At 47.1% G+C, this 15,805-nt stretch overlaps 1 protein-coding gene across 1 annotated transcript; it reads left to right on the forward strand.

Annotated features, from left to right (window-relative positions):
* The first annotated feature begins 4,557 nt into the window (after positions 1–4,557).
* Positions 4,558–6,183, forward strand: TMEM200C (transmembrane protein 200C). The gene has a single exon (XM_054381929.1). It carries the CDS (start codon positions 4,558–4,560, stop codon positions 6,181–6,183), a length of 1,626 nt encoding a protein of 541 aa, XP_054237904.1.
* The last annotated feature ends 9,622 nt before the right edge of the window (positions 6,184–15,805 follow it).

Below are 15,805 nucleotides of genomic sequence, written 5' to 3' on the forward strand. Positions count from 1 at the left end.
TCGGATGATGCTACTGACATATCTCAGCTGCCACTTCCTTCTTTTGTCCTCTTTCTTCATCTTTACACCTGCTTCTTGGCTTTCTTTCAAGACATTCCAGAAACTTAGGGGGAAAAACAAGCCTGAGGCTGCCAAGGTGCCACTGGTGAAAAGAAGACCAAGGGGCTTCCCACTTCTGATTATTGAACTCCTAAGTGGGAGATCTCATGAATTCTAGAAGGACTAAAGTGGGGAGAGGACATGGGACCTCATATATTTCAGGAGAGGACAGCCCCAGTGGGATTGACATCAAGGAGGAAAATCATAGAATGGCTTTGAAGGGACCTTTAAAGCTTGTCTAGTCCAACATCCCTGCAGTCAGGAGGGATATCTGCAACTAGAGCAGGTAGCTCAGAGCTCCACCATCCAACGTCACATGGAACGTTTCTAGGGATGAAGCATTTATCATGTCTCTGGGCAACCAGGGCCAGGATTTCACCACTCCTGGCATAAAAAATTTCCTCCTTCTATCTTGTCCAGATCTCCCTCTTTTAGTTTAAACCCATCACGCCTTGTCCTGTTACAAGAGACCCTGCTAAAAAGTATGTCGCCAGCTTTCTGATTGTCCCCTTTAAGCACTGAAAGGCCACAAGAAGGTTTCCCTGGAGTCTTCTTTTCTCCAGGCTTAACAACTCCAACACTGTGACGCAGAGGGTTTCCAGGCCCCTGATCATTTCTATGGCTTCCTCTGGCCCCTCTTCAACAGGTCCATGTCTACGCTTAGGACTCCAGAGATGGACCCAGCACTGAAGGTGGGGTCTCAGCAGAGTGGAGCAGAGGGGCAGAATCCCCTCTCTCCACCTGCTGTCCACACTGCTGGGGATGCAGCCCAGGACACAGCAGGCTTCTGCACCGTGAGCATGTGTTGCCGGGTCATCGAACCATAGAACATTTTGGTTGTAAAAGGCCTTTAAGATCATCAAGTGCAAACATTCTCTAACACTACCAAGTCTACTGCTAAGCCATGACCTTCAGCACCACATTTCTGCTCTTTGAAACATCTCCAGGGTGTCCAACCACGTCCAGCTTCACACCCACCACACCCTCAAGTGCTTCTCCACAGGGCTGCTCTCCATCCTTCCATCACCCACGCTGAGCTGATGCCAGGGACTGCCTGGCCCTAGGTGCAGCACTTTGCATTTGGCCTTGTTGAGCCTGGTGAGGTGCAGATGAGCGCACTCCTCAGGCTTGCCCAGTGCAGCATCTTGTCCCTCAGGCGTGCCAGGTCAGGACAAGCTGTGGGACGGGGGACAGACAGGGCCAGGGGGTAAAGGGGTGCACACATGCGACATGAGGGGTGGGGGCGCTGTGGGCGTGGACTATGAAGGAGGGGTCGCCGAATGGGCGTGGTCAGTTGGTGGGCGTGTCATTGGGGCGTGGTCAGCGTTCGGGGCGTGGCTTGGCGCAGGTGCGCAGGTGGCGTAGGGGGAGAGACGGCCGCGTCCCTCCCGCCGCCATTTGCTTGTGTCGCGGGCACCGTCTCCTAGGCAACCGCGCAGAGTCCGGCCGCCAGCCGCGCACCGGCCGCAGCGGCACCAGCGCTACCGGCAGCGGCTCTGCCGGGCCGGGCCGGGCCGGGCCGAACTGGGCTGGGCTGGGAAGGATGCGGCATGGCGAGGGACCAGCGCTCCCGCCCAATTCCCTGAGGCGGCGGCGGATGTTGGTGGGGCCGAGAGGGCGTCCGGAGCTCGCCCCAGCCCCGCCGCCAGCCCGGCCGGAGCCGTGAGGAGCGGTGAGGGTGGCCGGTGGCGGGGCGGGGATGCCAGGTCGGGCCGGAAAGTTTCTTCCTCGCGGCGGCTCGGCCGCTTCCAAGGCGGATTTCTCCCCGGTTCTCCTGGGTAAGTGCCCGCGATGTTCTCCCGTGTGTCCCCCCGCCTGCAGAGACTTCAAAGCCGCGCCGCTGCCATCTTTGAGCTGCGGCTCCGTCCGAATGACTCCCCAGGGTGGGGGGGGGGGGTCCTGGGGCTCGGATCTCTGCACCGACGGTGGGGAGATGCTGAGCTGACCCTGACCGTGGGGTACCAGGTGGAACCAGCCGTAACCACGGGGTCTGGGGAGCTCCTGAACACGGGGTGCGGTGACCCCTGCCCCGGCGAGCCCAGTCCGTGGGTAGGAAGGGGTTAAACCGGGTCCGTTTAACACTGTTTAAACCCTATTCGGGCTTTACGGTGGATGGCCGGTTGGGCTTGGCGGGGGACTGATGGAGGTCTCGGTCATCCCTTGCGGGATGTGGCTCCTGCATGTCCCGGGCTGTCTCATGGCATTGCGGTCCCCCTCCTTGCTCTCCATCACCTGCCCATCCTCCTTCTCACATCTCCAAAACTCAGTGCCAGGCGCTGCCCGACTGGGAGGGTGCCTCGGAGCGGATTTTCTGTCAGTTTTCAGCTCGTTCTACTCTCCAAAACCCGATAGAAATCAGCTCCAAGGCACCTGGTGCGGGGCAGCAGAAAGAAGATCAACCACGGAGAATTAAAGCTGGGTAATTCCGCTTTAGCATCACAAAAAAATGAAGCTTTTTTTTTTCTTTTAAACTTAAATAGTTCAGCTCTATTCTTCAGCTCTCTGTTCTTTGTTTTGAGCGTGGGGCTCCTGGGAGAGTAATTTAACCATATCCTCGCTGACAACACCCTTCCTTTCCTGGGGAGAATAGAAATACGACACAAAATCACCGCATCCCTGGCAAATATGGGGATAGAAATGAGTTGAGATTTAAAAGCTGAAAAGGGAAAGAGAAGCAAGATATATTGGGGAGGGGGGGAGGAGGGAGAGAGGGCGTTAGGTGCTTATTTAATCACCTTTCACTGACATTAATTGAACTTTATGCATCATTTTCTATTCAGTGTTGTCATCTCCCCATGGCAAGGGGATTGGAACAAGATGATCTTTAAGATCCCTTCCAAACCCTTCCTGTGATCTTTATGACACACAGGAATAATTAGACACTCAAAAAGGGGGGAGAAGAAGATCAAGCTCCTCAGGAGCATGAAGGAATATCTCCCAAAACAAAAATAATTTGCAAGATCTCCTCCACGCTGTGTTTTTGTAGCTCAGATCACTGGGACAGGAGATGACTCCAATGGGCTGGTGAAACAAAGCCAATAAATGCTCAGTGTTAGTCCCCTGCCTGTCCACTGCAAGCAGCCACTTCCCCAGGTGACTCTCATGAGGCTTCCCTCCTCCTGTAATCGGATTTGATTTGACATGTCATCTCCTACCTGCCAGCCACCATCTCCCCTTTCTGGGGGGCGGGGAGGAAGTGGCTGCCATTACATAACAGTTACCTGAAGCGTGGCACATGTTCCCAACCCAGGGGTGCCTCTGGACTGCAGGCAGGAGATGGATGTCTGTAATATTGCAGATCAAGGATGAAACTTTCACAGGGTTCCACTTGCCAGTGTGAAAATATTACCCTTGTGCATTCCACAGTCATTCCTGTCCCACTCCTTTGAGTCATAGAATTGTTTCAGTTAGAAAAGACCTCTAAGCTCATTGAGTCCAACCTTCAACCGAAGTGCACCAGGGCCATTAAACCATGTCCCAAAGGGCCACATGTTTCTTGAACACCTCCAGGGACAGTGTCTCTACCACCCCCTGGGCAGCCTGTTCCAATGCCTGACCACTCTTTAAGAAATGAAATTTTTCTTAATATCTAAACCTCCCGTGGCATAATCTCAGTTTGTTTTCTGTCATTCTGAAAGGCAAATGTTGTGTTTAACTCTCTCCTCAGTCATCTGCAAGTGATGTAATGAAACAAATGGTGTCTGTAGATCAAATATTCCTGGGTTTATTTCCCCCATTCCTTCAAATCCTTTGTGACACCACTAACCCCAGACAGTGTGCAGGGTAAACCCAGACCCTGTTAGGGAGTGGGGCTCAGCATTCTCTGAGCTCCGCCGCTTTGCAAGCTCTTTCTGACACCAGCAAGATCATTTATTTTCTTCACACCAGCAAGGTAGTCTAGGTAGGAAAAGAAGAAACAGCCTCCAGCTGCAACATGGGAGGTTTATTTTGGACATGAGGAAAAACATTTTCCCCAACAGGGTTGTCAAGCCCTGGACCAGGCTGGTCAAGGCAGTGGTGGAGACCCCATCCCTGGAGGGGCTTCAAAGTTGTGTAGGTGTGGTGCTGAGGGACATGATTTAGTGGTGACCTGGCAGTGTTAGGTTAATGACTGGACTTGATGACCTTAGAGGTCTCTTCCAGCCAAAAATGAATCTATGATTGTATAGCACTTTTTCTATCATTTAGCTGTAGTGGAAAGAAATTAATTGGCTGTTTGGCAGGAGCAGAGTGGGACATGTTGCTGCTTTGCTGCTGTCAGTCTGCAGGAGCTGTGTGGGCAAGCACAGCTAGTGTCAGCCTCATCCCACTTGTTGAGGGTTTTAACTAGCAGGGGTTTGAGCAAGGAACAGCAGAGACACCTTTTGTTCTGCAGGTCTCCCCTGGGTCCTCATCCTCTTTTATTTTCACTACAGGAGCTGGAGTGGCTGTAGGGAGCAGCCCTCTGGGTAGCCAGCCATGATCGCCACTGGAGGCCTCCTGAGGATCTCAGCTAGGAAACAGGACCCCTTGCGACCCCAAAGCCAAGTCCCCAAACGCAAACGCAAGGCCAAGAAGAAGCGCAAGAACGATGTGGTGGTGGTGAAAGGCAAGCTCAAGCTGTGCTCCGTCTCGGGGCTCATTGCCCTCTGTGGCATCCTCGTACTGCTGGTGGGCATTGCCTTGGCTGTGGTGGGCTACTGGCCCAAGCCCAGCCAGGTGTACAGAGAAGGCAGCTTCAGCAGGGGTCGGCACCTGGTGCCACAGAGTGGCACCCCCAAGAACCGCTCCTGGAGCCAGGAAGGGGCAGAGGCAGGAATCCATCCAGAGCTCCCTCCTAGAGCCAACAGCTCTACTGCTGCTACCAGCTGGGGATCCCCACAGTCCCCTTCTTCGTCCCCCCAGGCCTCAGTGGGTTTCCTTTTCCGTCTTTTCTCAAGCTACTTGCACTCAGACAAGCTGAAGGTGCTGGGGCCTCTCATCATGGGCATCGGCATCTTCCTGTTCATCTGCGCCAACGCGGTGTTGCACGAGAACCGCGACAAGAAGACCAAGATCATTAACCTGCGTGACCTCTACTCCACCGTCATTGATGCCCACAGCCTGCGGGCCAAGGACAGAGGCACCCCAGCCTCAGCCCCTCTCAATGGCTTTGTCAATTACATGCAGTCCCGGGGCCTGGAGCTCAAACCTGGTGGGGAAGGCCTGGGTGCTGCGGCCATGCTGGCCAAGAGCTCCTGGCCACCAGGACTGGGTGTCTCCCTTTCCCCACCGGACCTGGCATCCCCACCACGGCGTTCCTCCTTCTGCATCCCACCACAGCCACCCAGTCTGGCCGAGGCTGTGTACAGCATCTACCGGGAGCGTGCAGCCCGTGCGGTCACCAGCCCACCTTGTAGCCCACCGGAGATCTGGGAGCGGCGCAGCACAACCAGCTCCATCGTTGGCTCTTCACTGAGCGCTTTTGCCCTCCTGCCCTTGGCACCGAGCAGTAGAGGAGGCTGGCGGAGGCCTCCCAGGGAGAGAGGAGCCCAGGAGATCCCGCAGGGCGAGTTTGAACTTAGCTTGACCAACCTCAGCAGCGGGCATGTGGAGGGAGGCTCTGGGTTCAGAAGGCACAGGCTGATCCTCAGGCGGCAGAGCACCAGCTGCTTGCCCGATGCCAAGCGTCCCCTTTTCCCTGAGCCACATAGGTCCCCAGATGTTGACAGGGGCCAGAACTCTGGCTTCTTGGTAAAGGCATCTTCTAGCTACTCCAAATCTCTAGATCTGGAGGGGTCACCTCCCTCAACCCCTCCTGCCATCACCAGGATAGACTCCCAGAGCTCCCAGTCTAAACCTTCCAGCAGCAATAAGGGCTACAGCCACCTGGAGGAGGCAGGCACCTCCTTGGAGTCAGTTGCCAACACCCCAGCCAGTAAAACCCAGGACTGTGAGGAGGAACCAGTTGAGAAGATGGACTCCCTGGAGGCTACCAACAGAGAACAAAGAGGGGAGCAATCCCAGCAAAGACAGTACACAAATAAAGAGAAACTCTTTATGATTTCCAGGTCACACGCCGCGTTGGGGCTGGAGGATGGGGAGCTGGAGAGTACTGGCATCTAAACGAAAGGCACAGGGACACCTTCCAGCCCTCCACACCCTCCCCCGCAACACGCACCTTCTCCATCTCCTTGTGGACTTAGGAAGCCGATTAATATCCAAAGAGCTGCAGTATGTTACCCCTGAGAACTGAATTCCTTCGACCCTGCAGATGGCTTCAGGAAGACAGAAAGAAAATCCTTTCCTGTCCAAGTGTGACAGTTACGTTCCACGCAAGCCAAAATTGTATTAAATAGCCACAATCCAGCAAGTTCTTGAGATCAGATTAATATGATTGTGGACAGTCTTAACTGTGCACTTTACTGTTTAGATTTTCCAAGTGCCCCTTCTTCTCCTCTGATTTCTTTCTTGCTGATTTGCCACCAACTGCTTGAAAAAAAAAAACAACAACAACACAAGGCACCTTTGGAAGCTTGAGGAGCAGCGTGGTCTTCAGATCAAGAAAGCTGAGCTCGCTCTTTGTTTTGGTTCAATCACTACAATGTTTGCAAGGCCTTAAGGATGACGTACCTTGACAAAGAATGAGTTTGTCTAAATTCTGGGGAGGGGAAAACAAACAAAAAACAAACAAACAAACAAACAAAAAAAAAAAACCAACAACAAAAGATGTCCATTGAGAAGAGACTGGAGCAGAACAGAGCTCTGACTATTTAGTTACAACCATGACACTCCTGAACCCAAAACCCCTACTACAACCTGACACTTCATTAAGTATTGTTACACATGTATCCACTAATAGCATTAAAAAGTTATTTTGTTTTATTTTTTTTAATCTAATAAAACATTTACAGACAAAACTGCCACACACAAAAAAACCCAGCTCTTTCTTTCAGTAAGTAATTACAGACAGCAGAAACTTTGGGTTTGGTTTTAATATCTGGAAGATTATAGAGATGCTGTGAGGCCAAAAGGTTGCTTTTGAGTGGGTAATTAATTATTTAGGAGTCTTTCTACCATAAATAATGGCTCAGGCTCCTAAGAAAGCATGCTTTGGTCAGGCATTGGAATAGGCTGCCTTGGGAGGTGCTGGAGTCACTGTCTCTGGAGGTGTTCAAGAAACATGTGGGCATGGCACTTTGGGACATGGTTTAATGGCTATGGTGGTCTTAGATTGAAGGTTGGACTTCATCTTGGAGTTCTTTTCCAACTGAAAAAATTCTATGATTCAATCAGCAGATTCTTTCTCTATTTCTAACAGTACCCTGTGACAGATGAAGAGATTTTTGACATGCTAAGGAAAAAATAAAGGTTTAAAGGTTTGACCTTCTATTAAAATTGGATTTTTTTTTTTTTTAATGAAGAACACATTAATCTTGAACCTGCAGCCTATTCCTTCTGGATTGTCGGCTTCCCTTGTAAGCCTTTCATTAAAACCTTTCTGCTGTCACAGTTCCTATTCCAGAAGTCGAGTGCATCAACTTAATTTAAAAGCATAATGATCACCCTGTCAGTCTCCTAGCAGTTGGCCCTGCTGAAGTCAGCAGAGATTTCATGGTGAGGATTTCTCCCTGCCTGAGAACAGCAGCAGGTTTCCTGCTGGCTGCAGAGTGCCCTGTTCTGTAGGCAGGTTTTTTTTTGGTAGCTGTTTCATTTTGGTAGCTGCAGCACGGCAGACGCTCTCTTATTTTTGCTCAAACAGCTTTATGTGCTTGGAAGATTTTGTCAATACTTCAGATTTTTAAATATGGATGTGGCATTTCACTGCTAGGGGAAGACAAATCGACATTAAACAACCACAACGTGTAGGCAGGCAAGAGGCTTTCTGTTGCAATTAACATTTTTTCTTAGGGTTTCATGTTTTAAAATCACAGAATCCCAGCATGTTGGAAGGGACACCTCTGGAGATCATCCAGGCTTAATCCCCCTGATAAAGCAGAGTCACCCACAACAGGTTGCTCAGGATCACAATGTCCATGCGAGTTTGGTATCTCTGCAGAGAAGGAGGCTTCACAACCTCTCTGCACAGCCTGCTCCAGGGCTCCAGCACCCTCACAGCGAAGAAATTTCTCCTCATCTTCAGATGGAAGCTCCTGGATTCTAGTTTGTGCCTGTTGGCCCTTGCCCTGTCACTGGACACCAATGAAGAGTCTGACCTCATCCTCTTGCCCCCTCCTGCCCACTTTAGATCATAGACTGGTTTGGGGTGCATCAGCTAGTTCCAACCCCCCTGCCATGGGCAGGGACACATCCCACTAAATCTGGTTGCTTAAGAGCCCATCTTCTATGGAGGGGTCATCCACAACCTCCATGGGCAACTTGTGCCTGTCTCTCACCACCCTCACTGTATAGAATTTCTTCTTGATATCCAGTCTAAATCTGCCCTCTTCCAGCTTAAAGCTGCTCCATCTCATCACTACAAGATACTAATCAGCATTGAGAAGATCCCCTCTCAGTCTACTCTTCCCTGTGCTGAGGTTGGTGATACACTGGCCCAGGCTGCCCAGAGAGGAGGTAGATGCCCCACCTGTGGAACCATTCCAGGTCAGATGTTTGGGGCTGTGAGCAACCTGATCTAGTCGCAGATGTCACTGCTGACTGTGGGGGTGTTGGACTATATAACCTTTAAAGGTCCTGATCTATGACTCTATGATTCTATCCACCACAAATCCAGGGCAGCCATGGGGCCTGGAGTTGAAGGAAGCTCACACACACAAAGTAATATTAAGATAACATTTAGTGTATCTTTCATTTCACCCACAAATTGGTCTAGCCCTCTCCACAAATGTTTTATGCTGCCTAATCAATCAGCAACTGGTTGAACTAATCCTCATACAGGCAACAATATTTCTTCATGGCAAGATTTTCCAGGACATTGTATTAGGTGTGAATCCAAAATGATCTGTGGAACACCCTGGTTTAATTTATAGTTCTGGATAAATCTCCTTGGCAATTTAAGCACATGTGTTTTAGGTAACTCTGATGCCACAGGGAAAAAAAAAAAAAAAAGAGGAAATAGGACAATAGGACAAGTAATAGTACAAGAGGAAATGGCCTTAGGATGCACCAAGGGAGGTTTAAGTTGGACACTGGAAGAAACTTTTTGGCTGAAAAGTGTTCTCAAACACTGCAACAAGGCTCCCCATGGAGGTGGTGGAATCCCCATCCCTGGAGGTGCCTAAAAAGAGGCAGAGATATGGTGCTGAGGGACATGGTTTAGCACCAGCCTGGGTAGAGTTAGAGAAGGGTTGCACTTGAGGGTAATGGTGGGAGACAAGAATTAGATTTGGATCAACAATAGTTCTTTTATTCATGACTACCACTTTTAAAATTCTGTCTTTTGCCATAAATGGAACTTTCCCCCTAATGGATTTCAGAAATTCTGATGCTTTGGTAGCTTTGAGATGTCAGAACAGGAAATCAATTGTTCAAACTATTTTGAAATGCATTGTGGATTCCTCTGAGCAGTTGGAATGCCTTTAAATTGCAGCAAACCCCAAGATTAGCCCTAAATATCTTTAGATGTTCCTAAACCATTTATTCTTTCACATAAAACAGAGCAATGTGGGGAGGATGGAAAAGGCTGCAGTGAGCAGGAGTCTCAAGTGGCCTCAGTGAGTGATATATCCATTGTAAACACCTGCTGATAAACGATCCATATGACAATGCTGGATTGTCTAATCCCAGAATGCCAGGATGGTGGTGGGTTAGAAGGGACCTCTGGAGATCATCTAGTCCAACCCTCCTGCTAAAGCAGGATCACCCACAATGGGTTGTCCAGGATCACATTGTCCAGATGGGTTTGGAATCTCTCCAGACAAGGAGACTCCACAACATCTCTGGGCAGACTGTTCCAGGACTCCATCAACCTCACAGCAAAGAAGTTTCTCCTTTCTGTCCTAGCCCCTGAGCTGATTGGTTATTTTTCTGATGCACAATAACTGAGAGCAATATTCACTGTGCATCCTCCTGGTAAGAGCTCCATGCTTTTGATGGATAGAGGGAGTTTGTGGTCTTTGTGGCTCAAAAAGATCAATTCATACACTGGTTTTGCCATCTTGAAATACAGAAGCATTCACAGGTCTTGTTCTATCAATAAGAATCCTGGGAATTGCTTTTTTTCTCCTCTCTCAAGGGCTAGAAACTAGTAAGTTTTTGTTTAAATGAATCATTCTGTCACAGCAGAGTGTAAGCAACGTTTCACTTGCTCAAATCTCCATACTGCAGCCCCACAGCATACAGAAATCATCATGTTCATGTCCATCTAGGCTGTATTCCTTCAAAAGAGCCCAAAGAACTGAAACAAACACTGGATGATGAATTTCTGGTGCAAGACATGGAGGAACATATGCGCTGAGGGTAAAACAGGTGTCCTAGATGGGGAAGGTAATGAGGAGAATCCTGGGCTCATCACAGCAGTGAGTTAAAGGCATAAGCACAGTAAAATAGGTTAGGCTGAATCTGCTCCAAATTACACCCCCCAAAAAAGGAGAAAACCCAAACAGTAACTGAAGGTGACACCGAGGAGCCCACCTGCAGCCCATGAAAGGAGCAACACACACCTCAGAATGTGAGGACAAGGGGCGATGGTTTTAAACTAGAAGAGGGGAGAGATTGGAGTTAAAAAAAGATTTTAACATGAGGGTGATGAGACACTAGTCCAGGTTGCCCAGAGAGGTAGTAGATGCCCTATCCCTGGAAACAGTCATGGGCAGGTCAGACAAGGCTCTACCTAAAGAGAATTTACCATGGAAAACCCTCAACAGGACTTTGCCTCTAGTTCACTACATAGAGAGCTGAGCAGCTGCTTTCCCTCAGAGAGAGATAAGTTCACTTTTGAGGCTGTAGAGTTTCCTCCTCTGGAGAGATTCCAAACCCACCTTGATGCAATCCTGGGTAATCTGCAGTGGATAATTGTGCACCCAGAGCAGGGTTGGACTAGATGATCTCCAGAGGTGCCTTCCAACCCCTTCCATACTGGGGTTCCCATACACTTCATGTACTAGAAACCTAGTGTGATCACACCTCCCTGATGCATTTAGAATCATAGAATTGTTTTGTTCCTAAAAAACCTCCAAGATTATCAAGTCCAACCTTCAACCTAAGACCATGGCAGCCATTTAGTGAATGTGTCACTAGTTTATGCTTATTCAACACTATTTTCTTCTTATTCATCAGTATGAATGTTGAAGTAATGCTGGACATTGCAGAACCATAGAGTGGATTGTGTTGGAAGGGACCTTTAAATATCATCTCATCCAGCCCCCAAAATATGGGTCCATGCCAATCTCCATATCTTTCCAATTTTAGTTTCTGTACTAAAATTTATTTCTGAAAGCAGCTGTCAGAACCTTTTCAGCTGCTCTCAAAAGCAGGTTTTTAATTATAAAGTTAAAAAAAAAAATAAAAATCACTCCCCAGAACAGAAAAGAGAAATACATTTAACTATTATTTTTTTCTTTTAACAAAGTGTCTAATTTCTCTCCTGTGAGAGAAAAATCCATAGTTTTGGTATGATTCACTCCATAGTTCCATAAGCAACTTCAGCCCTCCAGCTGGGGGTCAAGATGACAATGCAAGGTGGGGGAAGAATGCAAGAAATTTCTTCAAGGGCAAGTAGAAAATTGGTTTACTGGGATAATTATTAATAGTAGTAGTATTTGTTTGGTTGGTTGATTGGGCTTTTGTTGTTTGTTTTGTTTTTTTTTTTTTAAATCAGGGCAAGTTTTGCTGATGAAATGGTGGTGAAGACCTGGTACAGGTTGCCCAGATTGCTAGGAGATGCTCCATCCCTGAACCCATTGCAGGTCAGGTTGTTTGAGGCTCTGAGCAACCTGCTCTAGTTGCAGACTGCAGGGAGGTTGGACTAGATGACTCCAAAAGGTCCCTTCCAACCCAAAACATCCTGTAATTCTATGAAATGTTTGGAATTGAGGAATTATTCCTTTTTACCTGCACATAGAGTAACATCACAGGGCTTTGATCGTATGGGATACTACCAAGGCAGAAGCTAATGACAGTAGAATACACACATAGAAATGAAATATCTCAAGAAGGTCTCACTTGGTGCTAGTTACCCCTAAAACTCCCAGCTCCTAGTCAAGGAAGGCATTTAGGATGAGGCATTTAGGGTGCCTACAGCCACACGACTGTAGAAGTCAAACCTGAAGTTACAACCTTTCCTGATGGCCCAACAGAAAATGCTGGCATCTTCCTGACATGAAATACAGATAAATGAGAAGGGTATCTGCTCTCTTTTGCATGTGTAGGAAGAACAGAACTAAGGGAAGGGAAAGCCAGCCGCACTAACCACTATGATTTATCTTTATAGGGCTCTTGCCAAAATAGCCTCTAAAACATGACACTCAGAAGCAAGAACTGCTCCAGCTCTTCAGGTGGCAGAGGCCCATCTGATGCTCAGCACCCAACAGTAACTAGTAACAGGGTATTCAGGACAAGGCACTTAAAGAACCCTCCCCTTCCTTTGTTTTTTTTTTTTTTTTTTTATCTTGATTATTAGAATATCTAGCATTAAAAACTTCTGCTTAAAACTGGACAAGAGGCAGGAACATGCTGTTGTCAAGGTCTCCTCTCAATTGACTTGGAAAATAATCATCATCGAAGAGCAAGTGTTTAGTTTTCTTTCCAAAAGAGGAGAAAACAGAAAGAAAATCAGAACTAGTGGGAATTTAGTACAAGTTCTCTCCCCCCCAACATTGTACCAGTTTCAATAACTCAAGTTACATGAAGCTAAATCCAGTTAGAAGAAATTAGCAAACTGCATTTTTCTGCTATGTAAACTAGCAGTGCGTACAAAGGGCGGGGGAGGTAAATAAGTAAATTAGAGACCATAAAAGAGAAAATAATCATAGAAAAAGAACAGTAAATGCAGGGATCATAAAGAATGATTCAAATTCACTTCTGAGCCTAGACCTCAGAGTGCAATTTCCCTATAGTACTCAAAGAAGGACAATTAATCTGCTTCAGCAGCCTGAAGTTACTTTTTCATTTCAGAAGCTGCCTCCCACCTGCTCTGCGTGCATCAGAAGTGCCTAATCATCAAATATATTTCAATTAATTTAAATGAAAAGCCACCAGGGAACAAAACCCATGGATCCTCATGGCTAAAACAGCACCAACAAACTCCAAAACTTATCTTCTGCTCCCCATCATAAAGCAGCTCTGATCTGATCAGACCTCTAGAGCTTGTTTTGACTCAGTTGTCATTAGAGACTAAAGATCTGAAGGTTGTATTTAGTAGATTTTGGGGGTTTAAGCACTAATCTAACTTGTCAAGATTAAATCACAGTGATACAACTCAAGTATTTTAACTTAATGCACCATTACCAAGCACACAAGCCTCCCAAGATAAGCAAAATTAATTACCTTCCAATCATCACAATAATCCTGAACCAGAATTAAACAAATTGCAACCTGTACACATGAAGAAAAAAACCAAACCACACACCAAATCCATTCACAAGCACAGGATCACCACACATTTGCTACACTCCAGTGCCATCTGTCTATAAAAAGATAATTAACATTTCCATGGAGGAGAAAACAGCTTGTTGTAACTTGTGCTTGGCCATTGAATCTACTTCAGTGCCCAAGATGAATGACACTACAGCTCCTTTTTTCTGGATGAAGAAATCATTCACTAAGGAAACAAAGTTTACTTAAATCAAAACCTTGCCTTTTTTTTTTTTTTTTTTTAAGAGAAATTCATCCAGAACTTGCTGACACACATATGCTCTCCAGATATTTCACTCCTAATTACTCCCCTAAGTCAACCTGAACATCTTCCTTTTCCTTCAACAATTCAGCTGCTTTTAAAGCCCCCTGAGAAACTGGGAATTACTCAAATTTGCATGCAGAAGACCATTTGGGGACAACGCTTTGAAAGTCCACAGCCATGAGGGGAGTGACACAAATAAATGCTCTGCCAAGCGCTACCACACAAGGGATCCAACCCTGGTGCTGAGGACAAAATGAGTTCATTAAATGCAGAACCTTCCCTTTCCTCCTGCACAGGGGCTGGTTTCCCCCACTTTAAGAAAAGGACAGAAACACTGGATTTGAGGTTTTAAGCCTCCTAAGCAGCTGAACAGGTTGCCAGGACCTTGACGTTCCTTTAACCAAGTGCATCCTGCCCACACACCACACTGGGAAATGAATTCCCATATAATTACTGTTCCCAAATTTTGAGGGGGAAAGAAGGGCAACCTGCTCACACTTCTTTAGAAATTCACAGGGTTTTTTCGAGGTAAAAAATGGAGTTTTAAAGAAAGCTAAATGATGTTTTTCAGGGAGCAGTTGGGGCAGAAAAGAGAAATCAGACATTTTCCACGTGCCCCACTGCCTTTCTCCTAATTTATCGCCCTCACTACAGATGTCTCCCAAGCCTGCTGTGAGTGTTGAAGACCTGGAGGCAGCTGGATCTCTTCTCAGTCGCAGCTGTTTTTCCAGTAGTGCCATCTTCTGGTTTCAGGAGCTCTGCAGAGAAAACCCTTTCCCCATCCCTCAGGATTGGACAGAGAGGCCACAGCTCAGCTCCTTGGCTTCGGGAAGGGAACTTCAGCCCCAGCATTGACTCAAAACTCCAAATCTCCCCAGAGATTAGTGTTTTTCTATTTTATTTTGGTTCTTTACTAACTCATACACACACAAGCAAAGCTACAACACAACTTCATCTTAGGAAGAGGGTGTTGTGCCTCATTTTCTCCAGCCATTTTACAACAATTCATTTCTCTTTATCTAAACAAAATCTAACATTGCACCTCAATTTTATTCCAAAAATGCCATTTCCATAAGTCAACCAAAATTAGTCCTCATTACAGAGCCAGTAATCAAAAGAAAATAGATTTCACAGAAGAATGTAAACTAAATTCATCTACCATTTGTGGACATGCAGTAAATGATGATGTTGGAGTCATGGTTTGGAGTCCTCACTTGAAGCAGCTGTGGAAATTAGGCATGAAGAGGTCTCTTTAGGCAGAACTTAGAGAAGGCAAGGAGGCAAAGGGAGCAGCAAAATCCAGGCTGAAAAGAAATGCAGCAAAGGTAGAATTGTGCTGTTAGGCACCAGAGATGGCAACAATTTTGGTATAATGCATAACTTCTGAAGGGCCTGCTCCTGCAAAGCAGAGCTCATCTGTCTGAAGAGTACATCTGCTCACACACCTCTATGGTAGGTTCTTGTTTTGACACAGCTATTTCACCATTACAGTAGCCAATGAGGTTTCCCCTCAGATTTTTGTCCTGCTTTGCTTTGTCACTTTCCTAAAAAGACACTTTTACACCCAAAATCACCATCCACACCTCAACACCACTGTGGTTGCCTTCTACACCATCACCAAGCATGGGTGCAGGTCACCAAGGACTGCCACAGCTTTATCCTGAATGTGATGGCTGTTCAGATGCATACCCTGTGGCTTCAGTTTTCTGTAAGCTACCATCTGTTCTCATTTCTTCTTCTTCTTCCTTCTCCACACTTTTCAGCACATCTGAACTTGCTGGCAGCAGACCAAGTACTGACTGGGAGCAGATCTCCCCAGCTGCATGAGAAATCCCATCTGTAGCTTCAGGCTGTCCCTTCACCTCATTGATTTCTTCTTTACTTGTAGTTGAAGCCTCAGCAATATTTTCAGATGGTTTATCATCAGCTACTACCAAATGCGAGGTGAGC

Source organism: Indicator indicator, chromosome 6 (assembly GCF_027791375.1).
Source record: "Indicator indicator isolate 239-I01 chromosome 6, UM_Iind_1.1, whole genome shotgun sequence".
NCBI classification, from domain to species: domain Eukaryota; kingdom Metazoa; phylum Chordata; class Aves; order Piciformes; family Indicatoridae; genus Indicator; species Indicator indicator.